At 48.1% G+C, this 27519-nt stretch overlaps 1 protein-coding gene and 23 non-coding genes across 24 annotated transcripts in view; 23 read left to right on the top strand and 1 right to left on the bottom strand.

Annotated features, from left to right (window-relative positions):
• The window catches only part of LOC144143466 (uncharacterized), a 338543-nt gene that overhangs the window by 241227 nt on the left and 69797 nt on the right, over window positions 1–27519 (bottom strand). The window contains exon 9 of the mRNA XM_077675212.1: window positions 21730–21962. Within this exon, the coding sequence (XP_077531338.1) occupies window positions 21730–21962 (233 nt within the window). The remainder of the gene's footprint in view (window positions 1–21729; window positions 21963–27519) is intronic.
• On the top strand, window positions 4497–4611 carry Trnal-caa (transfer RNA leucine (anticodon CAA)). Its single transcript has 2 exons — window positions 4497–4534; window positions 4566–4611. It is a non-coding gene; the product is annotated as a tRNA-Leu (tRNA).
• Trnal-caa (transfer RNA leucine (anticodon CAA)) lies at window positions 4779–4893 on the top strand. The gene is made up of 2 exons: window positions 4779–4816; window positions 4848–4893. It is a non-coding gene; the product is annotated as a tRNA-Leu (tRNA).
• Window positions 5061–5175, top strand: Trnal-caa (transfer RNA leucine (anticodon CAA)). Its single transcript has 2 exons — window positions 5061–5098; window positions 5130–5175. It is a non-coding gene; the product is annotated as a tRNA-Leu (tRNA).
• Window positions 5343–5457, top strand: Trnal-caa (transfer RNA leucine (anticodon CAA)). The gene is made up of 2 exons: window positions 5343–5380; window positions 5412–5457. It is a non-coding gene; the product is annotated as a tRNA-Leu (tRNA).
• Trnal-caa (transfer RNA leucine (anticodon CAA)) lies at window positions 5907–6021 on the top strand. The gene is made up of 2 exons: window positions 5907–5944; window positions 5976–6021. It is a non-coding gene; the product is annotated as a tRNA-Leu (tRNA).
• On the top strand, window positions 11362–11476 carry Trnal-caa (transfer RNA leucine (anticodon CAA)). Its single transcript has 2 exons — window positions 11362–11399; window positions 11431–11476. It is a non-coding gene; the product is annotated as a tRNA-Leu (tRNA).
• On the top strand, window positions 11644–11757 carry Trnal-caa (transfer RNA leucine (anticodon CAA)). Its single transcript has 2 exons — window positions 11644–11681; window positions 11713–11757. It is a non-coding gene; the product is annotated as a tRNA-Leu (tRNA).
• Trnal-caa (transfer RNA leucine (anticodon CAA)) lies at window positions 11925–12039 on the top strand. The gene is made up of 2 exons: window positions 11925–11962; window positions 11994–12039. It is a non-coding gene; the product is annotated as a tRNA-Leu (tRNA).
• Window positions 12207–12321, top strand: Trnal-caa (transfer RNA leucine (anticodon CAA)). The gene is made up of 2 exons: window positions 12207–12244; window positions 12276–12321. It is a non-coding gene; the product is annotated as a tRNA-Leu (tRNA).
• On the top strand, window positions 12489–12603 carry Trnal-caa (transfer RNA leucine (anticodon CAA)). The gene is made up of 2 exons: window positions 12489–12526; window positions 12558–12603. It is a non-coding gene; the product is annotated as a tRNA-Leu (tRNA).
• Trnal-caa (transfer RNA leucine (anticodon CAA)) lies at window positions 12771–12885 on the top strand. The gene is made up of 2 exons: window positions 12771–12808; window positions 12840–12885. It is a non-coding gene; the product is annotated as a tRNA-Leu (tRNA).
• Window positions 13053–13166, top strand: Trnal-caa (transfer RNA leucine (anticodon CAA)). The gene is made up of 2 exons: window positions 13053–13090; window positions 13122–13166. It is a non-coding gene; the product is annotated as a tRNA-Leu (tRNA).
• On the top strand, window positions 13334–13448 carry Trnal-caa (transfer RNA leucine (anticodon CAA)). Its single transcript has 2 exons — window positions 13334–13371; window positions 13403–13448. It is a non-coding gene; the product is annotated as a tRNA-Leu (tRNA).
• Window positions 13616–13730, top strand: Trnal-caa (transfer RNA leucine (anticodon CAA)). Its single transcript has 2 exons — window positions 13616–13653; window positions 13685–13730. It is a non-coding gene; the product is annotated as a tRNA-Leu (tRNA).
• On the top strand, window positions 13898–14012 carry Trnal-caa (transfer RNA leucine (anticodon CAA)). Its single transcript has 2 exons — window positions 13898–13935; window positions 13967–14012. It is a non-coding gene; the product is annotated as a tRNA-Leu (tRNA).
• Window positions 14180–14294, top strand: Trnal-caa (transfer RNA leucine (anticodon CAA)). The gene is made up of 2 exons: window positions 14180–14217; window positions 14249–14294. It is a non-coding gene; the product is annotated as a tRNA-Leu (tRNA).
• Trnal-caa (transfer RNA leucine (anticodon CAA)) lies at window positions 14462–14576 on the top strand. The gene is made up of 2 exons: window positions 14462–14499; window positions 14531–14576. It is a non-coding gene; the product is annotated as a tRNA-Leu (tRNA).
• On the top strand, window positions 14744–14858 carry Trnal-caa (transfer RNA leucine (anticodon CAA)). Its single transcript has 2 exons — window positions 14744–14781; window positions 14813–14858. It is a non-coding gene; the product is annotated as a tRNA-Leu (tRNA).
• Trnal-caa (transfer RNA leucine (anticodon CAA)) lies at window positions 15026–15140 on the top strand. The gene is made up of 2 exons: window positions 15026–15063; window positions 15095–15140. It is a non-coding gene; the product is annotated as a tRNA-Leu (tRNA).
• Trnal-caa (transfer RNA leucine (anticodon CAA)) lies at window positions 15308–15422 on the top strand. Its single transcript has 2 exons — window positions 15308–15345; window positions 15377–15422. It is a non-coding gene; the product is annotated as a tRNA-Leu (tRNA).
• On the top strand, window positions 15590–15704 carry Trnal-caa (transfer RNA leucine (anticodon CAA)). The gene is made up of 2 exons: window positions 15590–15627; window positions 15659–15704. It is a non-coding gene; the product is annotated as a tRNA-Leu (tRNA).
• Trnal-caa (transfer RNA leucine (anticodon CAA)) lies at window positions 15871–15985 on the top strand. The gene is made up of 2 exons: window positions 15871–15908; window positions 15940–15985. It is a non-coding gene; the product is annotated as a tRNA-Leu (tRNA).
• On the top strand, window positions 16153–16267 carry Trnal-caa (transfer RNA leucine (anticodon CAA)). The gene is made up of 2 exons: window positions 16153–16190; window positions 16222–16267. It is a non-coding gene; the product is annotated as a tRNA-Leu (tRNA).

Raw genomic sequence — 27519 nt, 5'->3', positions numbered from 1 at the left:
AGCGCCGGTGCCTCGTCATCGATCCGGCGAACCAAGATGTGCGGATGAAATTGCACTGGATTCTTTACAACATGCCAGACGAGGAGGTGCGAGCGGCGCTGCTACCGTACGGGCGTGTCGTCGACATCGGACGCGAGAAGTGGCGGGTCAAGGGCATGAACGAGAAAGGTTCGACGACGCGGTCGGTGACCCTCAGGCTCAACGCCGGCGTGAGGATCGACGACCTGCCGCACGAGCTCCGGGTTGCGGGCGGCCAGGCGCTCGTGGTCGTGCCAGGCAGGGCCCCGCAGTGCCTCCGCTGCTCGGGGACGGGCCATATGAGGCGCGACTGCAAGGTGCCTCGCTGCACGGTCTGCCGCCGCTTCGGTCACGAAGCGACACAGTGCGTGCGGACGTATGCACATGTCACCGGACCGAAAACCGTATGGACGAGGAGGAGGCGGAGGCGGCCGCGGCCGGTGGAGGTGGTGCGTCCGCACCCGGGGACCCTTTGGCGGAACCAGGCGTGGAGGACGTAAATGCTGCGCTCGCGGAGCAGCAATCGACCTCCCAGAACGACCCTACGCCAGTGGCACCTGTGCTGGACGCGAAAAGTGAGGAGTGTGTTGGGGCGGGTCCGACGAACACCGCCTTAACTCGTGAAGTGCGTGACGCCGGCGACGGTGACGGAGACGACCCCGAAGCCACCATCAAGCGGCCGCGTAAGGAGGACGACAAGCGTGAGGACTCTGGTGACTCCGGCAACGTCAAGGCAAGTGTGGGAGGGGTTATGCTGAGGCGTCCAAGCTTCAAGCCAAAGCCCAACACCACGCCTTATGACAGAGGACATGCAACGGGGAAGCCACCGTAAGCGAAACGTTTGCTGTTTTTTGGGAGAGGTCTTCGAGTGAGCGTTAAGGCACGGACAACACTTATTCTTTTTTTGAGGGGTAGAAAAGGGGGCGGGGCCAGTGTTTCTGTAACGCGTGTGTAACAATGTGCGACGTGCCTTCATCTTCCATTCATGCGGTGTTCATATCATCTGCGTTGTGCCACCCTTAATGTACGCGGTCTTTCTGAGCGCAAACGTCAAAGTCAATTGTACAGACTCATCAGCGAAAGGCAGTTAGACGTCGTGGCCTTTCAGGAGACTAAAGTAGAGACCGAGCAAAGCACGGAAAGGATGGTGGGGGTGTTCAATTCCAGTTATGAAGTCTGTGTCAGCCATGCCGTTGGTTTATCGGCTGGGTGTCTCATTTTAATACGTCGGAGCAGCGGCGCAGTAGTGCAAAACGTGATGTCCAGTTTGTCTGGGCGCTTTGTTATTTGTGATTTTATTTTTGCCTCAAAAGAATGGCGTATTGTTTGCGTGTACGCGCCGACAAAAGCCGATGAAAGGAAAGTGTTTTTGGAAGAATTACGGGCGTGGCTTGGCACAGAACGGGTTGTCGTGTTAATGGGAGATTTTAATTGTGTGTGCTCGGCTCGCGATAAATCTACTTGTACTCCTTATCGCGACGGAAGCACGATTGCATTGACTGGTATCGCGGCAGATTTTGGATTGGAAGACGTGGGGGATGCGTTGGAATGTAACACGCAAATCCAATTCACCCACTTTCAAGGCACGAGCCACGCAAGATTAGACCGAGCATATATTTCGTTAGAACTTCTGCCGGAGTGCTCGGAGTATAGTGTTACACCCGTGTCGTCAAGCGACCATTGCCTGGTGTCGTTCTTGATTGGAAAGCGCAAAGATAAAAAGTCGTTCAACTGTGACTTGTGGAAAATGAACAGCTTATTGTTGAAGGATGAAGAATTTGTAAAAGAAGTGACGAAAAAGATTAGGAACCTTGAACAGGATACATGTGACTGTGCCTCTAAGTGGGAGAACTTCAAAGCAGAAATTAAGATGTCAGCATTGGAAAGGTCAGCTGCCTTAAATTATGAGAAAAGAAAAAAGGAAGCCCTGCTTAGAGCAAACCTGGAGACGCTTTCTGCACTAGAGTGCAAGTCACCTGGACTGTTCAAGGAAGACATTAAAACTTTGAAACATCAGATAGAGGCTATAGAACAAGAAAAATATCATGGCGCGATAGTGCGTGCTCGTGCGGAAAAGTTCATGTTAGGGGAAGCCCCTACAAAGAGAGCACTTAGCTCTGAAAAGAGATACGCTACCCGCAACTCTATCACGGAAATAGAGTATAAAGGGCAGGTTCTCGATGAACAACAAGCAATTAGCAATGCTTTTTGTGAGTTTTATGATGGTTTGTTTTCGTGTCAACCTGTAGACTTAGAACGATTTAAGGACAATTTTTTAAATTTGTTGTCGACGATAGATGCAGAGGTAAAAGAAAATTTAGAATTACCAATTACAGTAGAAGAAGTTAGGAAGGCTATCGATGAATTAAGTCCTGGAAAGTCTCCAGGCCCTGACGGGTTGTGCACTGAGTTCTACAAAGCTTTCCGCAATCACCTAAGTCCAGTGTTATGTGACCTGTACACAGAAGCGTACACACTAGGAAGACTTCCACCCTCGTTCTCACAATCGCACACTGTTCTCATACCCAAAACAGATGTAAAAGAAGAGCTCAGAAAAGTTACTGCGTATAGGCCGATATCTTTAACGAATGTAGATTATAAAATATTAATGAAAGTCTTAGCAAGGACGTTACAGAGTGTGATAATAGACATAGTAGGCGAACACCAAACATGTGGAATAAAAGGAAGGTCTATAACTAGTAATATACACATAGCACGGAGCATTCTCGAGTGTTGTGACGGAATGGATGAGGTTGTAGCCATGCTACAAATAGACCTTGAGAAGGCCTTTGATAAGGTCTCACATGAGCTACTCTATACTATTTTGGAAAACATAAACCTAGGAAAAGTAATAACGGAGGGCGTAAGAATGGCGTATAAGGAGTGTTCAACAAGGCTGGTAATAAATAAGTCAGTGAGCCGTCAAATAACTGTCACGCGTTCAGTGCGGCAAGGATGCCCGCTGTCCCCTTTGCTCTTTTGTTTGTACATCGAGTCGTTTTGTGCAAGCATAATGAACAGCAATAATATTCATGGTTTCCAGTTGCAGACGTGCGAGGCACGTGTATTGGCATACGCGGACGATATCGCTTTATTTTGTCGAGACAGAAAAAGTATTAGCAATGCAGTTGCGTTGCTTAAGACATTTTGTGAGTATACTGGGAGCTCTGTAAATTGGAGCAAGTGCATGGGATTCTGGCACGGCAATTGGGACGTAACCCCTAGTGTCTTTGAAGGTATGAACTGCAGGTTGTGCCGGTCAAATACTTAGGCGTGCCACTTGAAAACTACAAAGATAGCGATCCGTACTGGCGAAGCCAGACGACTGCGATGCGTGATAAAGCGGAAAAGTGGGAAGGGAAGGGGCGTGCGCTGTCGATGTTTGCGCGCGCAACGGTGTGCAACATATTTTTGTTCGCGAAACTTTGGTACGTTTTGCAAGTGATTCACTGTTCTCGCGCTAATGTTCAGAGGCTGCATCGCGTTTGTGCTGTTTTTGTTTGGGGCTCGTCCTGGGAAAGGACGAATAGGACGAATCTTTTTCGAAGAGTACGCGAAGGCGGTTTATCGCTCTCGCATCTTTTTTTGAGACAAGTGGTGAATCGTTTTTATTTCTTGCGCGAGGTAAAGGACCCCTTCCTGCGCACTGTTATTCAAGTCAGGTTAGGCAGGCTATTCCCCCATTTATTGTTACGTCATGTCAAAGCTATAATGGAGGAGTACACGGGTATTTAAAAGAAGTTGTTCAAGCGACACAATTTCTTTGTGTACGGTTCTCTATGGAGTACTTGAGTGCTGTGTCGAAGAAAAAGTTGTATAAAGACCTTGCTGAAATCTGTTTTCCTGTTCCTTTATAACGATCCATGTTTCCGGTGGGCCCCGGGCAGAACGTTTTGAAACGTGTAAAAGCTATGGCCATTCCCCCGGGTGTTAAAACATTTTTCTTTAAACTGCACTGTTACCAGTTAAAACATGGATGTTAGAAAAGGGTCTGTTTGTGCCATGGGGTGTGGACTGTTCTTTGTGTAAAAAGCCTGAGACGGTGGAACATGTTTTTTTGGATTGTTGGGATGGGGTGTTTTTGTGGGACGTTCTTCAGCGAACATTGAAAAAGGAGTTTCCGTTGAGCCCTTATGGCATCCTGTTTCTGGCAGTGCAAAACGATAACGGAGTGCCTTACGACCTAGTGATGTTGCTGGTCCTCCACGGAATATGGAGGTCTCGAATGGCGTTTCGGCACTGTGACGTAGACGGAAGGCCAGCAAGGCAGTATTTCTGTGAGAGTGCCCAACGTATTGTAGAAATGTGGAAGAGTCAGAACTGTACTCCTCAATGGTTGCATGAATTTGAAAAGGTATTGTCTATGCCCCGTTTTTAGTTATGTAGCGCTGGCTTGAGTGAAGTCAGCGATTTTATCATATGTACCGTTGTTTCTGGATTTTGTTTGAAACCGGCAATAAAGAAAAAAAAAAAAAAAAGTCAGAATGGCCGAGTGGTCTAAGGCGCCAGACTCAAGGCTCTGCCTTTCCCTTCACAAGGTGCGGGATTTCTGGTCCACGAATGTGGGCGTGGGTTCGAATCCCACTTCTGACACTACTTTTTCATTTTTACGTCGGAGCTGTTAACTTATAGCCCCATATGCTCCCCCACAATGCGTTCCCATGGGAGGAAACCGAGCCAATAAGCGTAGGTGAAGCGCGCGTAAAACCGTTAAGCATTTTGCGTTGATTTTTTCGCCTATTACCCCCGCTTAGACAACTGTCAGAATGGCCGAGTGGTCTAAGGCGCCAGACTCAAGGCTCTGCCTTTCCCTTCACAAGGTGCGGGATTTCTGGTCCACGAATGTGGGCGTGGGTTCGAATCCCACTTCTGACACTACTTTTTCACTTTTACGTCGGAGCTGTTAACTTATAGCCCCATATGCTCCCCCACAATGCGTTCCCATGGGAGGAAACCGAGCCAAGAAACGTAGGTGAAGCGCGCTTAAAACCGTTAAGCATTTTGCATTGATTTTTTCGCCTATTACCCCCGCTTAGACAACTGTCAGAATGGCCGAGTGGTCTAAGGCGCCAGACTCAAGGCTCTGCCTTTCCCTTCACAAGGTGCGGGATTTCTGGTCCACGAATGTTGGCGTGGGTTCGAATCCCACTTCTGACACTACTTTTTCATTTTTACGTCGGAGCTGTTAACTTATAGCCCCGTATGCTCCCCCACAATGCGTTCCCATGGGAGGAAACCGAGCCAAGAAACGTAGGTGAAGCGCGCTTAAAACCGTTAAGCATTTTGCATTGATTTTTTCGCCTATTACCCCCGCTTAGACAACTGTCAGAATGGCCGAGTGATCTAAGGCGCCAGACTCAAGGCTCTGCCTTTCCCTTCACCAGGTGCGGGATTTCTGGTCCACGAATGTTGGCGTGGGTTCGAATCCCACTTCTGACACTACTTTTTCATTTTTACGTCGGAGCTGTTAACTTATAGCCCCATATGCTCCCCCACAATGCGTTCCCATGGGAGGAAACCGAGCCAAGAAACGTAGGTGAAGCGCGCTTAAAACCGTTAAGCATTTTGCATTGATTTTTTCGCCTATTACCCCCGCTTAGACAACTGTCAGAATGGCCGACTGGTCTAAGGCGCCAGACTCAAGGCTCTGCCTTTCCCTTCACAAGGTGCGGGATTTCTGGTCCACGAATGTTGGCGTGTGTTCGAATCCCACTGCTGACACTACTTTTTCATTTTTACGTCGGAGCTGTTAACTTATAGCCCCATATGCTCCCCCACAATGCGTTCCCATGGGAGGAAACCGAGCCAATAAGCGTAGGTGAAGCGCGCTTAAAACCGTTAAGCATTTTGCATTGATTTTTTCGCCTATTACCCCCGCTTAGACAACTGTCAGAATGGCCGAGTGGTCTAAGGCGCCAGACTCAAGGCTCTGCCTTTCCCTTCACAAGGTGCGGGATTTTTGGTCCACGAATGTGGGCGTGGGTTCGAATCCCACTTCTGACACTACTTTTTCATTTTTACGTCGGAGCTGTTAACTTATAGCCCCATATGCTCCCCCACAATGCGTTCCCATGGGAGGAAACCGTGCCAAGAAACGTAGGTGAAGCGCGCTTAAAACCGTTAAGCATTTTGCATTGATTTTTTCGCCTATTACCCCCGCTTAGACAACTGTCAGAATGGCCGAGTGGGTCGGGTCCGTGGCTTGGACATTCTGCTTCCGGCCGCGCTAGTGTGCGGACGCGGGATGATTGGCTCCTCAGGAGCGGTGAATGCGGCCATGTCTGGCCACGGAAACAGGTTTTTTGGACAGGAATCGGAAGATTACCCCGTGAGTTTGCCAATGCTGCCAACAGGTCGGTGTGTTTTAAACACCATTTTTCTACATGCGGACGTTCGTGCGAGGCCTTATCACGTCGAAGATTTCAGGGACACTTTGGCTCGTTTGGAACTGCTCCCCGAGGTGCTTGCCTTGGGGGCGTATCAAATGAACCACGTATGGGCCCTGACATTCAGGGACGAAGGCGGCGTAAAGCGCATGCTCGCGGCCACCGACGTGAAGGTGAAGGAGCGCCGGTGCCTCGTCATCGATCCGGCGAACCAAGATGTGCGGATGAAATTGCACTGGATTCTTTACAACGTGCCGGACGAGGAGGTGCGAGCGGCGCTGCTACCGTACGGGCGTGTCATCTACATCGGACGCGAGAAGTGGCGGGTCAAGGGCATGAACGAGAAAGGTTCGACGACGCGGTCGGTGACCCTCAGGCTCAACGCAGGCGTGAGGATCGACGACCTGCCGCACGAGCTCCGGGTTGCGGGCGGCCAGGCGCTCGTGGTCGTGCCAGGCAGGGCCCCGCAGTGTCTCCGCTGCTCGGGGACGGGCCATATGAGGCGCGACTGCAAGGTGCCTCGCTGCACGGTCTGCCGCCGCTTCGGTCACGAAGCGACACAGTGCGTGCGGACGTATGCACATGTCACCGGACCGAAAACCGTATGGACGAGGAGGAGGCGGAGGCGGCCGCGGCCGGTGGAGGTGGTGCGTCCGCACCCGGGGACCCTTTGGCGGAACCAGGCGTGGAGGACGTAAATGCTGCGCTCGCGGAGCAGCAATCGACCTCCCAGAACGACCCTACGCCAGTGGCACCTGTGCTGGACGCGAAAAGTGAGGAGTGTGTTGGGGCGGGTCCGACGAACACCGCCTTAACTCGTGAAGGGCGTGACGCCGGCGACGGTGACGGAGACGACCCCGAAGCCACCGTCAAGCGGCCGCGTAAGGAGGACGACAAGCGTGAGGACTCTGGTGACTCCGGCAACGTCAAGGCAAGTGTGGGAGGGGTTATGCTGAGGCGTCCAAGCTTCAAGCCAAAGCCCAACACCACGCCTTATGACAGAGGACATGCAACGGGGAAGCCACCGTAAGCGAAACGTTTGCTGTTTTTTGGGGAGAGGTCTTCGAGTGAGCGGTACGGCACGGACAACACTTATTCTTTTTTTGAGGGGTAAAAAAGGGGGCGGGGCCAGTGTTTCTGTAACGCGTGTGTAACAATGTGCGACGTGCCTTCATCTTCCATTCATGCGGTGTTCATATCATCTGCGTTGTGCCACCCTTAATGTACGCGGTCTTTCTGAGCGCAAACGTCAAAGTCAATTGTACAGACTCATCAGCGAAAGGCAGTTAGACGTCGTGGCCTTTCAGGAGACTAAAGTAGAGACCGAGCAAAGCACGGAAAGGATGGTGGGGGTGTTCAATTCCAGTTATGAAGTCTGTGTCAGCCATGCCGTTGGTTTATCAGCTGGGTGTCTCATTTTAATACGTCGGAGCAGCGGCGCAGTAGTGCAAAACGTGATGTCCAGTTTGTCTGGGCGCTTTGTTATTTGTGATTTTATTTTTGCCTCAAAAGAATGGCGTATTGTTTGCGTGTACGCGCCGACAAAAGCCGATGAAAGGAAAGTGTTTTTCGAAGAATTACGGGCGTGGCTTGGCACAGAACGGGTTGTCGTGTTAATGGGAGATTTTAATTGTGTGTGCTCGGCTCGCGATAAATCTACTTGTACTCCTTATCGCGACGGAAGCACGATTGCATTGACTGGTATCGCGGCAGATTTTGGTTTGGAAGACGTGGGGGATGCGTTGGAAAGTAAGACGCAGATCCAATTCACCCACTTTCAAGGCACGAGCCACGCAAGATTAGACCGAGCATATATTTCGTTAGAACTTCTGCCGGAGTGCTCGGAGTATAGTGTTACACCCGTGTCGTTCAGCGACCATTGCCTGGTGTCGTTCTTGATTGGAAAGCGCAAAGATAAAAAGTCGTTCAACTGGGACTTGTGGAAAATGAACAGCTTATTGTTGAAGGATGAAGAATTTGTAAAAGAAGTGACGAAAAAGATTAGGAACCTTGAACAGGATACATGTGACTGTGCCTCTAAGTGGGAGAACTTCAAAGCAGAAATTAAGATGTCAGCATTGGAAAGGTCAGCTGCCTTAAATTATGAGAAAAGAAAAAAGGAAGCCCTGCTTAGAGCAAACCTGGAGACGCTTTCTGCACTAGAGTGCAAGTCACCTGGACTGTTCAAGGAAGACATTAAAACTTTGAAACATCAGATAGAGGCTATAGAACAAGAAAAATATCATGGCGCGATAGTGCGTGCTCGTGCGGAAAAGTTCATGTTAGGGGAAGCCCCTACAAAGAGAGCACTTAGCTCTGAAAAGAGATACGCTACCCGCAACTCTATCGCGGAAATAGAGTATAAAGGGCAGGTTCTCGATGAACAACAAGCAATTAGCAATGCTTTTTGTGAGGTTTATGATGGTTTGTTTTCGTGTCAACCTGTAGACTTAGAACGATTTAAGGACAATTTTTTAAATTTCTTGTCGACGATAGATGCAGAGGTAAAAGAAAATTTAGAATTACCAATTAAAGTAGAAGAAGTTAGGAAGGCTATCGATGAATTAAGTCCTGGAAAGTCTCCAGGCCCTGACGGGTTGTGCACTGCGTTCTACAAAGCTTTCCGCAATCACCTAAGTCCAGTGTTATGTGACCTGTACACAGAAGCGTACACACTAGGAAGACTTCCACCCTCGTTCTCACAATCGCACACTGTTCTCATACCCAAAACAGATGTAAAAGAAGAGCTCAGAAAAGTTACGGCGTATAGGCCGATATCTTTAACGAATGTAGATTATAAAATATTAATGAAAGTCTTAGCAAGGAGGTTACAGAGTGTGATAATAGACATAGTAGGCGAACACCAAACATGTGGAATAAAAGGAAGGTCTATAACTAGTAATATACACATAGCACGGAGCATTCTCGAGTGTTGTGACGGAATGGATGAGGTTGTAGCCATGCTACAAATAGACCTTGAGAAGGCCTTTGATAAGGTCTCACATGAGCTACTCTATACTATTTTGGAAAACATAAACCTACGAAAAGTAATAACGGAGGGCGTAAGAATGGCGTATAAGGAGTGTTCAACAAGGCTGGTAATAAATAAGTCAGTGAGCCGTCAAATAACTGTCACGCGTTCAGTGCGGCAAGGATGCCCGCTGTCCCCTTTGCTCTTTTGTTTGTACATCGAGTCGTTTTGTGCAAGCATAATAAACAGCAATAATATTCATGGTTTCCAGTTGCAGGCGTGCGAGGTACGTGTATTGGCATACGCGGACGATATCGCTTTATTTTGTCGAGACAGAAAAAGTATTAGCAATGCAGTTGCGTTGCTTAAGACATTTTGTGAGTATACTGGGAGCTCTGTAAATTGGAGCAAGTGCATGGGATTCTGGCACGGCAATTGGGACGTAACCCCTAGTGTCTTTGAAGGTATGAACTGGCAGGTTGTGCCGGTCAAATACTTAGGCGTGCCACTTGAAAACTACAGAGATAGCGATCCGTACTGGCGAAGCCAGACGACTGCGATGCGTGATAAAGCGGAAAAGTGGGAAGGGAAGGGGCGTGCACTGTCGATGTTTGCGCGCGCAACGGTGTGCAACATATTTTTGTTCGCGAAACTTTGGTACGTTTTGCAAGTGATTCACTGTTCTCGCGCTAATGTTCAGAGGCTGCATCGCGTTTGTGCTGTTTTTGTTTGGGGCTCGTCCTGGGAAAGGACGAGTAGGACGAATCTTTTTCGAAGAGTACGCGAAGGCGGTTTATCGCTCTCGCATCTTTTTTTGAGACAAGTGGTGAATCGTTTTTATTTCTTGCGCGAGGTAAAGGACCCCTTCCTGCGCACTGTTATTCAAGTCAGGTTAGGCAGGCTATTGCCCCAATTTATTGTTACGTCATGCCAAAGCTATAATGGAGTAGTACACGGGTATTTAAAAGTTGTTCAAGCGACACAATTTCTTTGTGTACGGTTCTCTATGGAGTACTTGAGTGCTGTGTCGAAGAAAAAGTTGTATAAAGACCTTGCTGAAATCTGTTTTCGTGTTCCTTTATACCGATCCATGTTTTCGGTGGGCCCCGGGCAGAACGTTTTGAAACGTGTAAAAGCTATGGCCATTCCCCCGGGTGTTAAAACATTTTTCTTTAAACTACACTGTGGAGTGTTACCAGTTAAAACATGGATGTTAGAAAAGGGTCTGTTTGTGCCATGGGGTGTGGACTGTTCTTTGTGTAAAAAGCCCGAGACGGTGGAACATGTTTTTTTGGATTGTTGGGATGGGGTGTTTTTGTGGGACGTTCTTCAGCGAACATTGAAAAAGGAGTTTCCGTTGAGCCCTTATGGCATCCGGTTTCTGGCAGTGCAAAACGATAACGGAGTGCCTTACGACCTAGTGATGTTGCTGGTCCTCCACGGAATATGGAGGTCTCGAATGGCGTTTCGCCACTGTGACGTAGACGGAAGGCCAGCAAGGCAGTATTTCTGTGAGAGTGCCCAACGTATTGTAGAAATGTGGAAGAGTCAGAACTGTACTCCTGAATGGTTGCATGAATTTGAAAAGGTATTGTCTATGCCCCGTTTTTAGTTATGTAGCGCTGGCTTGAGTGAAGTCAGCGATTTTATCATATGTACCGTTGTTTCTGGATTTTGTTTGAAACCGGCAATAAAGAAAAGAAAAAAAAATGGCCGAGTGGTCTAAGGCGCCAGACTGAAGGCTCTGCCTTTCCCTTCACAAGGTGCGGGATTTCTGGTCCACCAATGTTGGCGTGGGTTCGAATCCCACTTCTGACACTACTTTTTCATTTTTACGTCGGAGCTGTTAACTTATAGCCCCATATGCTCCCCCACAATGCGTTCCCATGGGAGGAAACCGAGCCAAGAAACGTAGGTGAAGCGCGCTTAAAACCGTTAAGCATTTTGCATTGATTTTTTTCGCCTATTACCCCCGCTTAGACAACTGTCAGAATGGCCGAGTGGTCTAAGGCGCCGGACTCAAGGCTCTGCCTTTCCCTTCACAAGGTGCGGGATTTCTGGTCCACGAATGTTGGCGTGGGTTCGAATCCCACTTCTGACACTACTTTTTCATTTTTACGTCGGAGCTGTTAACTTATAGCCCCGTATGCTCCCCCACAATGCGTTCCCATGGGAGGAAACCGAGCCAAGAAACGTAGGTGAAGCGCGCTTAAAACCGTTAAGCATTTTGCATTGATTTTTTCGCCTATTACCCCCGCTTAGACAACTGTCAGAATGGCCGAGTGGTCTAAGGCGCCAGACTCAAGGCTCTGCCTTTCCCTTCACAAGGTGCGGGATTTCTGGTCCACGAATTTGGCGTGGGTTCGAATCCCACTTCTGACACTACTTTTTCATTTTTACGTCGGAGCTGTTAACTTATAGCCCCGTATGCTCCCCCACAATGCGTTCCCATGGGAGGAAACCGAGCCAAGAAACGTAGGTGAAGCGCGCTTAAAACCGTTAAGCATTTTGCATTGATTTTTTCGCCTATTACCCCCGCTTAAACAACTGTCAGAATGGCCGAGTGGTCTAAGGCGCCAGACTCAAGGCTCTGCCTTTCCCTTCACAAGGTGCGGGATTTCTGGTCCACGAATGTTGGCGTGGGTTCGAATCCCACTTCTGACACTACTTTTTCATTTTTACGTCGGAGCTGTTAACTTATAGCCCCGTATGCTCCCCCACAATGCGTTCCCATGGGAGGAAACCGAGCCAAGAAACGTAGGTGAAGCGCGCTTAAAACCGTTAAGCATTTTGCATTGATTTTTTCGCCTATTACCCCCGCTTAGACAACTGTCAGAATGGCCGAGTGGTCTAAGGCGCCAGACTCAAGGCTCTGCCTTTCCCTTCACAAGGTGCGGGATTTCTGGTCCACGAATGTTGGCGTGGGTTTGAATCCCACTTCTGACACTACTTTTTCATTTTTACGTCGGAGCTGTTAACTTATAGCCCCATATGCTCCCCCACAATGCGTTCCCATGGGAGGAAACCGAGCCAAGAAACGTAGGTGAAGCGCGCTTAAAACCGTTAAGCATTTTGCATTGATTTTTTCGCCTATTACCCCCGCTTAGACAACTGTCAGAATGGCCGTGTGGTCTAAGGCGCCAGACTCAAGGCTCTGCCTTTCCCTTCACAAGGTGCGGGATTTCTGGTCCACGAATGTTGGCGTGGGTTCGAATCCCACTTCTGACACTACTTTTTCATTTTTACGTCGGAGCTGTTAACTTATAGCCCCATATGCTCCCCCACAATGCGTTCCCATGGGAGGAAACCGAGCCAAGAAACGTAGGTGAAGCGCGCTTAAAACCGTTAAGCATTTTGCATTGATTTTTTCGCCTATTACCCCCGCTTAGACAACTGTCAGAATGGCCGAGTGGTCTAAGGCGCCGGACTCAAGGCTCTGCCTTTCCCTTCACAAGGTGCGGGATTTCTGGTCCACGAATGTTGGCGTGGGTTCGAATCCCACTTCTGACACTACTTTTTCATTTTTACGTCGGAGCTGTTAACTTATAGCCCCGTATGCTCCCCCACAATGCGTTCCCATGGGAGGAAACCGAGCCAAGAAACGTAGGTGAAGCGCGCTTAAAACCGTTAAGCATTTTGCATTGATTTTTTCGCCTATTACCCCCGCTTAGACAACTGTCAGAATGGCCGAGTGGTCTAAGGCGCCAGACTCAAGGCTCTGCCTTTCCCTTCACAAGGTGCGGGATTTCTGGTCCACGAATTTGGCGTGGGTTCGAATCCCACTTCTGACACTACTTTTTCATTTTTACGTCGGAGCTGTTAACTTATAGCCCCGTATGCTCCCCCACAATGCGTTCCCATGGGAGGAAACCGAGCCAAGAAACGTAGGTGAAGCGCGCTTAAAACCGTTAAGCATTTTGCATTGATTTTTTCGCCTATTACCCCCGCTTAAACAACTGTCAGAATGGCCGAGTGGTCTAAGGCGCCAGACTCAAGGCTCTGCCTTTCCCTTCACAAGGTGCGGGATTTCTGGTCCACGAATGTTGGCGTGGGTTCGAATCCCACTTCTGACACTACTTTTTCATTTTTACGTCGGAGCTGTTAACTTATAGCCCCGTATGCTCCCCCACAATGCGTTCCCATGGGAGGAAACCGAGCCAAGAAACGTAGGTGAAGCGCGCTTAAAACCGTTAAGCATTTTGCATTGATTTTTTCGCCTATTACCCCCGCTTAGACAACTGTCAGAATGGCCGAGTGGTCTAAGGCGCCAGACTCAAGGCTCTGCCTTTCCCTTCACAAGGTGCGGGATTTCTGGTCCACGAATGTTGGCGTGGGTTTGAATCCCACTTCTGACACTACTTTTTCATTTTTACGTCGGAGCTGTTAACTTATAGCCCCATATGCTCCCCCACAATGCGTTCCCATGGGAGGAAACCGAGCCAAGAAACGTAGGTGAAGCGCGCTTAAAACCGTTAAGCATTTTGCATTGATTTTTTCGCCTATTACCCCCGCTTAGACAACTGTCAGAATGGCCGTGTGGTCTAAGGCGCCAGACTCAAGGCTCTGCCTTTCCCTTCACAAGGTGCGGGATTTCTGGTCCACGAATGTTGGCGTGGGTTCGAATCCCACTTCTGACACTACTTTTTCATTTTTACGTCGGAGCTGTTAACTTATAGCCCCATATGCTCCCCCACAAGGCGTTCCCATGGGAGGAAACCGAGCCAATAAGCGTAGGTGAAGCGCGCTTAAAACCGTTAAGCATTTTGCATTGATTTTTTCGCCTATTACCCCCGCTTAGACAACTGTCAGAATGGCCGAGTGGTCTAAGGCGCCAGACTCAAGGCTCTGCCTTTCCCTTCACAAGGTCCGGGATTTCTGGTCCACGAATGTTGGCGTGGGTTCGAATCCCACTTCTGACACTACTTTTTCATTTTTACGTCGGAGCTGTTAACTTATAACCCCATATGCTCCCCCACAATGCGTTCCCATGGGAGGAAACCGAGCCAATAAGCGTAGGTGAAGCGCGCTTAAAACCGTTAAGCATTTTGCATTGATTTTTTCGCCTACTACCCCCGCTTAGACAACTGTCAGAATGGCCGAGTGGTCTAAGGCGCCAGACTCAAGGCTCTGACTTTCCCTTCACAAGGTCCGGGATTTCTGGTCCACGAATGTTGGCGTGGGTTCGAATCCCACTTCTGACACTACTTTTTCATTTTTACGTCGGAGCTGTTAACTTATAACCCCATATGCTCCCCCACAATGCGTTCCCATGGGAGGAAACCGAGCCAATAAGCGTAGGTGAAGCGCGCTTAAAACCGTTAAGCATTTTGCATTGATTTTTTCGCCTATTACCCCCGCTTAGACAACTGTCAGAATGGCCGAGTGGTCTAAGGCGCGAGACTCAAGGCTCTGCCTTTCCCTTCACAAGGTCCGGGATTTCTGGTCCACGAATGTTGGCGTGGGTTCGAATCCCACTTCTGACACTACTTTTTCATTTTTACGTCGGAGCTGTTAACTTATAACCCCATATGCTCCCCCACAATGCGTTCCCATGGGAGGAAACCGAGCCAATAAGCGTAGGTGAAGCGCGCTTAAAACCGTTAAGCATTTTGCATTGATTTTTTCGCCTACTACCCCCGCTTAGACAACTGTCAGAATGGCCGAGTGGTCTAAGGCGCCAGACTCAAGGCTCTGACTTTCCCTTCACAAGGTCCGGGATTTCTGGTCCACGAATGTTGGCGTGGGTTCGAATCCCACTTCTGACACTACTTTTTCATTTTTACGTCGGAGCTGTTAACTTATAACCCCATATGCTCCCCCACAATGCGTTCCCATGGGAGGAAACCGAGCCAATAAGCGTAGGTGAAGCGCGCTTAAAACCGTTAAGCATTTTGCATTGATTTTTTCGCCTATTACCCCCGCTTAGACAACTGTCAGAATGGCCGAGTGGTCTAAGGCGCCAGACTCAAGGCTCTGCGTTTCCCTTCACAAGGTCCGGGATTTCTGGTCCACGAATGTTGGCGTGGTTTCGAATCCCACTTCTGACACTACTTTTTCATTTTTACGTCGGAGCTGTTAACTTATAACCCCATATGCTCCCCCACAATGCGTTCCCATGGGAGGAAACCGAGCCAATAAGCGTAGGTGAAGCGCGCTTAAAACCGTTAAGCATTTTGCATTGATTTTTTCGCCTACTACCCCCGCTTAGACAACTGTCAGAATGGCCGAGTGGTCTAAGGCGCCAGACTCAAGGCTCTGACTTTCCCTTCACAAGGTCCGGGATTTCTGGTCCACGAATGTTGGCGTGGGTTCGAATCCCACTTCTGACACTACTTTTTCTTTTTTACGTCGGAGCTGTTAACTTATAACCCCATATGCTCCCCCACGATGTGTCCCATGGGAGGAAACCGAGCCAATAAGCGTACTTGAAGCGCACTTAAAACCGTTAAGCATTTTGCATTGATTTTTTCGCCTATTACCCCCGCTTAGACAACTGTCAGAATGGCCGAGTGGTCTAAGGCGCCAGACTCAAGGCTCTGCCTTTCCCTTCACAAGGTCCGGGATTTCTGGTCCACGAATGTTGGCGTGGGTTCGAATCCCACTTCTGACACTACTTTTTCATTTTTACGTCGGAGCTGTTAACTTGTAGCCCCGTATGCTCCCCCACAATGCGTTCCCATGGGAGGAAACCGAGCCAATAAGCGTAGGTGAAGCGCGCTTAAAACCGTTAAGCATTTTGCATTGATTTTTTCGCCTACTACCCCCGCTTAGACAACTGTCAGAATGGCCGAGTGGTCTAAGGCGCCAGACTCAAGGCTCTGCCTTTCCCTTCACAAGGTCCGGGATTTCTGGTGCACGAATGTTGGCGTGGGTTCGAATCCCACTTCTGACACTACTTTTTCATTTTTACGTCGGAGCTGTTAACTTATAACCCCATATGCTCCCCCACAATGCGTTCCCATGGGAGGAAACCGAGCCAATAAGCGTAGGTGAAGCGCGCTTAAAACCGTTAAGCATTTTGCATTGATTTTTTCGCCTATTACCGAAGGTTGGAACAACCAACCTTCTTTTAATGTTTACAAGCCTACATTTACCACATTTTAATTCTTTGTCCTAGCAGCACCTACCTCCGACTTTACACTTGAATCTCGACCAGATTTCTTTTTCAGCCATATTATTTTCGGTTTCCCCTGATAATCCTGACATCGCTTCCTCCCATTGTAAGGACAAAAAAAATGAATAGGCTAGTGTGACGAGAGCGGCAACAGTCGTCTTCAAGTTGAACATATTGCCACATTATAGAGGTTACGTGCGCCCATAGTGAATATAAAGCTTCTTCTCTGTTTTAAACGCGAAGTGTGCTATGTCATTGTTCTCAATGTATCACCCAATTCCTGAAAAAGCCTCCACGAAGAGGCTGGCGGTATGTTGCCGCTCTCGTCACACTAACCTATTCATTTTTTTTTGTCCTTATAATGGGAGGAAGCGATGTATACCTGGGGTGTCCATGATATGCGCGACTTGAGGAGTTAATTCCCAGACTGAAGGCGCAGAAAGAGCTATTCCTGGAGTGGGGGCGCCGTCGGTATGACCGCGATGCGCGGAAGGGCGTAGCCATGGAGCTGACGATAGTGGCCATTCTGTTCTCAGCGGCTTTTTGGGTGGCTTTTTGTGCCACATTATAGAGGTTACGTGCGCCCATAGTGAATATAAAGCTTCTTCTCTGTTTTAAACGCGAAGTGTGCTATGTCATTGTTCTCAATGTATCACCCAATTCCTGAAAAAGCCTCCACGAAGAGGCTGGCGGTATGTTCAAAGTAAAAAATAAAAAATCACTGCGGTGTAACGTTAATGTAACGACACGTTCCAATTTTCGAAATGGAACTGGAACGCGTTCCTTTCGCAATAAAGGAAATTGTAACGTTAATGTAACGACACGTTCCAATTTTCGAAATGGAACTGGAACGCGTTCCTTTCGCAATAAAGGAACTTGTAACAGCCGCAGAACCTGCGGCTGTTTTTCAAAAGGCTCGTTTTTCCTCCCCGACAATATCCTAGACCAGTTTTCGCGAATTCATTTCAGCAAGGCAGCCCAGCCTACGTAATACTCTTCATAAGGTTTTCTTCGTTCTGGGGGGCTAGCTAATGTTTCTTACTTTTTGGATATTGAGAGTGTGCATGTAATTTCTGTAATTTGAGCGTGTGTAATTTCAAAAAAAAATACAAAAGATGCGGTAGACCATCGTAAACACCAGTTAATTGTTTTAGCTAAAAAAGAGCGAATATAAATTAACAACCTGTCATAAATAAAAAAAAACGTGTGCTATAGAATTCAATCGGCTGCATAACAGGTGTCCCCAGGAAGAGGTGTTAAACAAAAATATATAAATGTAGAATTTCTAAAAATACCTGTCAAAGATCGAACATGGTATCAATCAAAAAAATAAATTCGCTGCTCCAGGTTGTTGTTCATAACCCACGTTAACCGGAAATAAAAATATAACGGCTGTCGCAAAGAGGCAAGCACCGGATAATTTGGTCGCCGAAATTTCCGTACACCGAAATGTCCGTACACCGAACTGTCCGTGCACCGAAACGCTCGTAAACGCTCGTACGTACAACGATGTGTCCGTACACCGAAATTTCCGCACTAAAATATCCTGCACCGAAATGTCCTTGAGCCGTCTGGAGTTTGTCCGGCGCTCCCTGAAAAAATTCGCCTAGGGGCGTTTCTTTTGGTTATCTTTATGCCCAGATAATCTGCTGCCGGTGGTGTTAATATTCGTATAATATACGTAGTTCGATGTGAGTTTTAAATGTCTCACTTAATTTCGACCCAGGATTATCCGACACTATGTTTAGATTTAAAAACCTAATTGTAACGTTAATGTAACGACACGTTCCAATTTTCGAAATGGAACTGGAACGCGCGTTCCTTTCGCAATAAAGGAATTTGTAACGGGAACTCGTTTCAAAATTGGCAAGGAACGAGGAACGAGCTTTCGTTCCTATTTTGGAGGAACGTGTACAACACTGCCGGAGATGCACCCCCACGAAGCGCATCACGTGATTCGCCGTGCCCGCGGTTGGCGCTACGCACAAGGCCCCGTTTTAATTTAAGTCGTTCTGCCCACGTAGCGGCGGCAACCGCGACGCGAGCGGCCGCTCAGCTGATCGGCAGTCTCCCATGCATGCGCCGCTGCGTCGTCTCGGGCTACGTGACTCATCTCGCGCCGCGTTCGCCGTTAAAGAGGAACGCCGAGTTCGCCAAAAATGAAAGCAACGCCGGGCCTCCTTCTGTGAGCGTTGCACGGGACGGACAGGCCTTGAGCCGTGGTCCCCCGTGCCGCGGCAATACAGCTGCATCAAAGGTCAACCAAGCGAAACTAAGACTCAACCCTTGAACCAAGCCAAGCTTTTGCTTTAGCTTAGCTCAGCTAAGCCGCAACCATTTTTTGTTTCGTGGTGTGAACGATGTTTTCTTCCGCGCTGTGTGTCGGCTGAAGTTATCCAAGGCAATAACACGGTTAGGCGGGCTAGTTGGTATTCTGAATTCATGGCTGTACCTTTTGCGCAAAGGGACACGAAGGCCAGCGCAGACTAACAACTGAAATTTATTTCTTAAGCAACACATATAAATGTACGTACACTCACTAACAAACATCTGATCACCGCGCATGAGCGGATGAGTACACGTTAACATGATAACCGTACAATCATATTGAACTATCTCGTATTGGTCAGCAACTGGATTTCTTTTTCTGACAAGGCGACTGAAGGGTGGCTCACGCATGCTCCCGTGATTGCAGCCATGTGCCATGCTTCAACGATTTCCCTGGTAGTCTGATTAGGGTGACAGAACACAATAGTAGTTTGGTTAAACAAGGGCTCGCACTTCTCTAACGTACATTGCTCACAGTGCATTGCCAAATGCGTCCATGGCCTTCCTTTCAAGCTGGACAAATGTTCCCTAAGCCTAACATTTACATATCTGCTTTTTTGACCTACATAATGCTGCCCGCAAGGGAAAGGAATCTTGTAAACTACGTTGTTGTTGCATTCCAAAAACTTGTGTTCGTGACTCACCGTGCACTTCTTAGTTTCGGCTCTTTCTCGTCCTTCGTACAATTTATTCCCTGCCGGGCACACACTCCAGGTTCTACAGTTCCTGGATGTGAGGTTCACATTTGAAGAGCACCACATGTGCTGGCAATACTCGCCACGCACGGAAAACCACTCCTGGATTACACGTCTGGGCACTCAAGGATAGTAAAAAACGGCCTCGCCATGGGATGTCTCAAATCCGCTCTCACCAAGACTTGCAAGCACAAAATGGGTGAAGCATACCGTGAGCAAGAGCACCGCCTCAAAAAGGCTGGGTACCCGACCTCGGTGTTGCTGACTGCTTGCGAAAGGCTATTGAAAAGAATAAAGTCGGAGTGCAAGGCGAAGGACAGAAGCCCAGAAAATAAAATTTCAGTAATCCCTTCCGTGCACGGACTGTCACACAAACTTAAAAACGTTCCAGCCAAGTATCACGTGAATATCGTTTTCGCGGCAAAGAAGAAAGTGGGGAGTGTGTGGCCGGCAGTGAATAAATTGTACGAAGGACGAAAAAGAGCCGAAACTAGGAAGTGCACGATGAGTCACAAACACACGTTTTTGGAATGCGAAAAGAACGTAGTTTACAAGAGTCCTTTCCCTTGCGGACAGCATTATGTCGGTCAAACAAGGAGATGTGTAAATATTAGGCTTAGGGAACACTTGTCCAGCTTGAAAGGAAGGCCATGGACGCATTTGGCAATGCACTGTAAGCAATGAACGTTAGACAAGTGCGAGCCTTTGTTTAACCAAACTAGTATTGTGTTCTATCACCCTAATCAGACTACAAGGAAAATTGTTGAAGCATGGCTCATGGCTGCAATCAAGGGAGCATGCATGAGCCACCCTTCAGTCGCCTTGTCAGAAAACGAAATCCAGTTGCTGACCAATACGAGATAGTTTAATATGATTGTACGGTTATCATGTTTTGCATTCTGTTGGAACGTGTACTCATCCGCTCATGCGCGGTGATCAAGGGTTTGTTAGTGAGAAATAAATTTCAGTTGTTAGTCTGCGCTGGTCATCGTGTCCCTTTTTGTATTTGTCTCCGTCTAAAGTTGCCCAAAAGTTACAGCCATTTATCCAGCCATTTACCTGAATTTGATGTTACGTCTGCATCGGAGTAATCAAGGGTACTTCTGTGAAGTTGTTCAAGCGACTCCGTTTTTGAGTGCACGCTTCAGTTACATATCAAGCGTTACGCAAAAAAAACGTGTATACGGCGATTTGGTTGAAATTGTACTACCAGTGCTGTTGTACAGGACAATGTACCATACAGGGCCGGGACAGGACGTGCTCAAGCGTTTAAAACGAATGGCGGCAGCGCCATGGGTTAAGTCGTTCTTTTTTAAGCTTCACGTGGGAGTCCTTCCAGTAAACACGTGACAGAAAGAGAAAGGTTTGTACATGTCATGGGGGTTGAATCCTACCTGTTTGAAAAGCCCGAGACTGTAGAACATGTGTTCCTCGAGTGCTTGAATGGGAAAAGGCTCTGGGACGCAATTCAGCGGACCTTAAAAAAGGACTTCCCTCTGGACGCACATGGAATCAGGTTCCCGCCCATTGAGAGTGAAAATGGGGTACCATACGACCTCGTCATGGCCCTGGCCGTGCACGGCATTTGGAAGTCGCGTATGGCGATACGCCGTCGTGGCGTTGATACTAAACGATAGAAAGGGTAGTTTGCTGATTCTATGCGAATGATGACTGAAGTGTGGAGGGCCTCAAGCAATTTTAGCCGCTTTCTGCGGGTTTTCGGTAGCAGTTTTTATCCTTATTGTGTTTTGTTTCTTCGGTTCAAAAATTAGCGGGTAGTATAACAGCTTTCTTACGTGTGGGAACAACGTGATCACCCAGATATAAAGGGTATGGTATTAGCAATCAATCGTCTTCACCGTGTTTTTAAGCCTTCACGCGCGGCACTTGGGAGCCCGGCACGCGATTCACCAGTAAGTAAAAAGGGGACAGTGCATGGTTCACACCCACGCGGCATGTAGTCATAAACAAATGAAACGCGAATACGAACTAATACGAAAAAACGCGATTTCTTTCAGCGAGAGCGAAATTGCGGGTGGCTTTATTATTTTAACGATGCTTGAAATGTGTTTTTTAGAAATATCCCACTAGCGGGCCGTTCTTTATCTCCACTGCTCGTGTTCTTCGTGGTGGATATTTTCCTGATCGCATTTCTTGTGTCCGTGACTGTAGAAGGCCTACGCAATGCGGCGCGCAGGCAGGCGAAGGGTGCACTACCTGAGCAGCAGGCTCTTCTCGCGCAGCGTCCTCTGCAGGTCCAGCCAGCGGCCTCCCCGCCCGGCGCCCTGCTGCTTCCCGCCTTCGCCGCCGCCGTCCTGCTGCTGCTGCTGCTGCAGGTGGCGCTGCATCTGCAGGGCCTCGATGATGGCGCTCTGGTCTTCCAGGTCGCGCGTCGCTTGCTCCAGGGTCTGCGACAGCTGCGACACCTCCCGCTCGCGCTCCTCCAGGGCCTGCGCAGAGAAGAGTTGGTTACATGAGTGATACAGTAAAGCGTTGCATTTCCTAGCCTTTTAACACCCGTGCTATACCAGCGTTTCGAAGGCCTTTGACTCGAATGACACCTTTGAGCTGCTACACGACGTTTTTCGAAGGCCTTTGGATGAAATGCCATTTGAGTCACAAGAGCACCACCAACGGCCTTTGAGATTCTCAAAGGCCTTTGAAACGCGAACGCTCGTACTCTCGGGAGCAGTTCCTGCGTGCCGTAATTACAAAAACAACTATTTACGAGCGAAAATTGGATTTTAAAGTGTACAATCTTCACAATTTCTCACTTTTTTGTTTTATGTTATTCGCACTACGATCACAAGGAAGCTTGGTACACTCAACACCAGCGCTGCGAAAAGAAGAGGAAAAAAACTGGGTGTAAGCGCATGTTTTGTGCGCGCTCGTAGATTATGATCAATTTGATCGCTGATAACTGTTTCTTTGCTCATTTTAAATCTAAAGTTAATTTTTTGTCAGTAATGAAACAGGGCAACAGTGGCAACACCAAAACATAACGGGCGAACGCGGAAACTTTCAACTGTCTTTGGGAATTGTCGTGTATATAGATTGGCGAAACTCCTTCCAGTTCGAATGGGATTTGAAATTTGGAAGGTCCTTCGCTGAAATGTCCTTTCAAACGCTCGTGTAGTACAGCCATTACATAGATTTCTATGCTACTAAATACTGGAGGGAAATCTGTCACTCGTCTCTAGGCGAGCCGCGCTTCAACCAGCCCTTGTCCGGGTACCGGGCAGAAAAATTCCACTGCCCCTTGGCACGGCTCATGAACAGTCTTAATAGTTCTGTATGATTGCAAAAAAAACATTATTATTATCAAGGCATTGCTTAAAGCTGTCCTCTAAATAGAAAAGTGGATCTTCAACAGATTTATTTGCAAGAGAATTTTTAAAAGCTTCATGGAACAGCAACAAGAAGAGGAGTTCACTTTTTTGTTGAGTTTGACACGTTAGCAGCAAATAAACGTTTTTTTTCTCTTTTTCCTCCATTGTAAGTCTACCTCATTCACTGTCTTGAAGCAAGATATTTTCATACAGCTAGGCGTGTTGCCTATTCTTTTTTGGGGGGAGGGCTTGTGATAAGACGAACTTACGATAAGACGAACTAATTGTCATTGTCCCTTCGAATCCGTCTTAATGGGAGTTCACTGTATTTAATATAGCAATGATGAAGCTCCCATACAGACTGCACGAGATTGAATGCATGGCCGTTATACAATTTTCTTTTTTTTTTTCATTTATTTCATTTATTTACTCTCAAGGCACGGGGCATTACAGAGAGGAGTAGGCTAACAAAAAATATACAGTAAAAAGGCAGTGTTACAAGGAATTACAATTCAGTGTTCGAAATGGCTGTTTTGAAGGCGTTGGCGTCAGTGATTGATGCAATGAATGCTGGAAGGTGATTCCAGTCGCCGGACGTTTTTGGAACAAAAGAGTGGAAATATGGGTTCCTGTGGCTGAAAGGAACGCCAACCTTGTATTGGTGATCACTACGGGATGATATGTAGGTTGGGGGCAAAAACAGTGAATCGGAGAGGACTCTATTAGTATGATAAATCTTATGAAAGAGACACAGACGTGAATTCCTGCGTCGTAGGGAAAGGTTAGGCAACGATATAACCAACATGGGATCGGGTGGCGAGATACAGGAGAAACTTCAAAACTGTAGTTAGACTCCAGCTCCAAGTGCGTAAAGACCCCTCACTCACTCACTCACTCACTCACTCACTCACTCACTCACTCACTCACTCACTCACTCAGTGTTCAGTCTGGAAGTTTGTTACAGGGAGAGTTAATTAATTATAAAAAGTAATGGAAACAATATTTTTTGCATTATCGTTTTGAGAAGACCACTTGCGATTGTGGCTTAAAAACTTGCTGCGTGTTCCTTATAAATGGAGAGCCTTTCAGTTTGATCATATGCAAATGTCGTTTCAAATCGCGCGCCATCAGCTGGAAAGGGTTCGCACAACATCCGACAGATGGCGACGAGTGTACTGGCCAGTAGGAAGACGCATTGAAACATCCCCCTCGCGAGGGGCACGATCAAATGCGGAGCATTTCCGGGGGCGCACGACGTTAAGTAGTTTGCGTCACGTTAATGCTGTTGCACTTGTGGCAACTGCTGACGAGAGAGCACTCGTCAGCAGTAATTTGAATGAGTCAAGGATATAAGGCGCGTCCGTAGCCTCAAATTCTGTGTTGGCTTTGTGGCGCAGTGGTTAGAGTACAATGTACATTGCATTCCGCCCGCAGGGTCGAGGGATCGAAAGCTGGCGCCGGATAGTATTTCTTTTTTTATATAGTAGGGAGGGGAGCGGTGCGGACTACGGACGCCAACGCAGGTGACATCGTGAGTTACTGAAATGCTCTGCATTTAAAAAAAAGCCACGTGGCAACCCAAGCCACGTAGGAGAGGAGTGTTGCTAGCTGCTATGGCGGCAGCCACGACGGAATGGGACTGCACCGATGGATTAATCGCTCCGGCACCTATTGGTATGAAAGTTTATAGACTCTTCAGACAACTACTCAGCTATTACATGAAACACACAATCTCTCGCTCGCTGGAAGGCAGCCCCAGTAAGTTCAAAAGCAGCTCAACAAAGGCACATCTGGGCCTTCGACCTCCCATTTTTAGCAAGTTCTAAGCCTCTGCGCATTTTTTGTCTAAATGAGGAGAAAAACAATATTGCCTCCGCGTTGGTACTTCGATGCGCGTTGTCTAAACTAAGCCGTAGCACTCCGCCACAGCGTGCCTGATAGCCCGTGGGGGCTTCGGCACTAAAACCATTAAAGGGACCCTGCAACACTTTTATCAGCCTTTTCCGAAAACTTCAGTGCTTGCAGAACGCAGTCAACCATTAAATCCAGTACTTAGATTAGGGAGTCGCAAAGTACCTCAGCCAAAAATACTGCCCCATGCCCATTAGATAACTTTTAAACTCGTTCAAAAGATTTTTAGGGGCGGAGCTCCTCTTGCTCGGGCCCTGTCCCGTCCCTCGTTGCTGCTCATTGCTGCACGGCACCACGATGATGATTGCGGCAGGATCCCCCTAGGGATTGGCCAACCAAAGTTTGGCCGAAGAGGTCAAAACGTTCAACGCGTTCGTTGCTACCCAACAAGGAGGAAAGGAAGAAGAAGAGGTTGTCGTTCGTCGCCTGCGAGCTCAAGACACGTACCGGGGGTACGCGACACAAGACGCTCTGCAGAAGGCCACGGCCAAGGTGGCTACAATGTCACACACCGAATTCGCCAACTTACCCATGGAGATTCTCATCGTCCCGAACAAGCCCTACATAATCACCACAAACATCGACGTCGTCGACAGGAAGTGTCAAGCTTTGCGAGCGAGGAGTGGTGGTCTTGACGCGGCGGCGCACGGTTCCGGTCCCACGACTCCCTGGCCGCGGCGAGAGGTACGTGGCGCAATTCCCACTGCGCTACAAACCGAGACGCGAGCATGGCTACGAACGTGCCTTCTGTCCTTCACTCATTCAGATGGTGCGCACCGTCAAGAAGACCTATAACAATGTTTCACGGTTTCACCGATAAGCATTTTAGCTTCGCCCCTCTCATCATCATTCACTTCGTGGAGATGGCGGGATTTTTTTCTCTATTTCCCGGTTTTTACCTTTCTTCAACCTCTTTAATTACGTCACTACAGCGGCCGGCTTTCCTTCAATGGCAGCAATAAAGGCATTCCACAGCCGCTTTAAAAAGAAAGCCATAAATGTAAAGGAAAAACCGAAGGCGTATCTGCTCCGACGAGCGAATTACGCAGTTGCACTTCCTGGTGTAATGCTTTGGCCCTGAGAATAAATAAATAAATAAATAAATAAATAAATAAATAAATAAATAAACTGTAGCTTTGGCATAGCTTGCAGACGCGAAGGAAAGAGTAAAAGCGTTTACGGGAAGTGCTGCAGAGTCGCTTCAATATTCTTGCAGCCAGTGTCCGCTCAAATAAACGTTTGTCAGCAACCGTATTACGCGAGAGAGAAGATAAGCAAATGTACATTGCGTTGACACGTTAGGCCGCTTACATCCTTAACAATACGTGAGCACCACACCTCTCTAGATCGCAGACCTGAGGCTCACCCCAATGCGCAGACCTTGTTACTGCTTTAGAGCCCCGCAACAGGGCCTTTCTCGCACGTACCTCGCCCACCCTGCCTGCCGTGCTCAGTGGACCCGTCTCCTGGATATATGTACCCGCCGTTCCTGTTGTTCTCCCCACGTATCGGCATCTCGTCGCCGTCGTTCCCATTTTACCCTCTTTTGGAGCGTACTCGGGCATACTTTCGCTGCACACTCCACGTTGCAACGCGTGCAACGGGTGACTAAGCGTCCAGAGGAGGAGGAGGAGGGGGAGGAAAACTTTTATTGACATCAAATAAGAGCGCTGTGAGTGGAGTCATCAGTCCAGGGCCCCAGAAGAGCTTGCTGCCGCCTTCGCCCTCTCGATGAGCCGAAGCTGACAATCAGGATCTGAGCTGGCCAGCTCTCGCTCCCACTGCTCTTAAGTTGGATTTCGTATTCTTTCTATATTCTTATTATGTTGACAAGCCCACAGCATGTGATATAAGGTCGAGAGCTCTCCACAGTGAGGGAAAGTGGATGTATACATTGTGGGGAATATAGCGTGGAGCCTGGTAGGGTGCGGAAAAGTATTGGTCTGTAGCTTCCCTAATGAGGTTTCTTGCTCTTTTGTGAGGGATTTATGGCGTCGCGGCTATACCTGTCGGGAAAGCCTTTAAGACGCCGCGCGACAGGGCGGAGAAGGTGGCAAAATGCGCTTAGAAATGACGTCACCCTATACTCTAGTACAAGTTAGGAACGGCAGTCTCTCATGTACTGCACCACTTTGCGGAAGCGACGGTACCGGATGTAAACGCGCACGCACGCTTCGAAACGAGACTGTACTTAAAGGAGCCATGAAGAGAAAACACAAGTTTGGTTCATTCAAGAGATTTTCTCGTTAGAATCATACTGACACCACTTTTAACGTAAACTTCGCTCAAATAAGCTACATAATTAGGAAAAACGGGAATCGTCATGCGACCCACCAGCTCATTTCCCGCAACAGAACCTATGATGTCACATGAGCTAAGCTCTGCGATTGGCGGAGGCTGGCAGAAGCAGACGCAAATTAGGTAGAGCTTACAAACTAGACGAACGAGTGATTTGCGCTTAAATTTAGGGCACATTCTTTACAAAGCAATAAGAATGATGGGACAAACAGTGGAAGTTACGAAAGCACATGTAAACATACAAGTACTGATGCGTTCTGCTGTTCGTACTGCGCACAGCATGCTTGATTTAGCTGCACAGCACTACGGGGATTGGGGTTGTCTCAGACGACACTGGCCGATTGACGCAAGCAACGGTGTTTTACGTGACCCCATTTGTCGAGCGAGCACTGTTTCAGGGAACGAATATTTTCTCCCAGAACAAAAACAAGCCAGGTTTAAGTACGGGCAAAAACAAACCAAACGCTTG

Source organism: Haemaphysalis longicornis, unplaced genomic scaffold (assembly GCF_048455015.1).
Source record: "Haemaphysalis longicornis isolate Haplotype H1 unplaced genomic scaffold, Haemaphysalis longicornis Haplotype H1 scaffold_6, whole genome shotgun sequence".
NCBI lineage: Eukaryota > Metazoa > Arthropoda > Arachnida > Ixodida > Ixodidae > Haemaphysalis > Haemaphysalis longicornis.
This window is presented reverse-complemented; position numbering and strand designations above follow the sequence as displayed.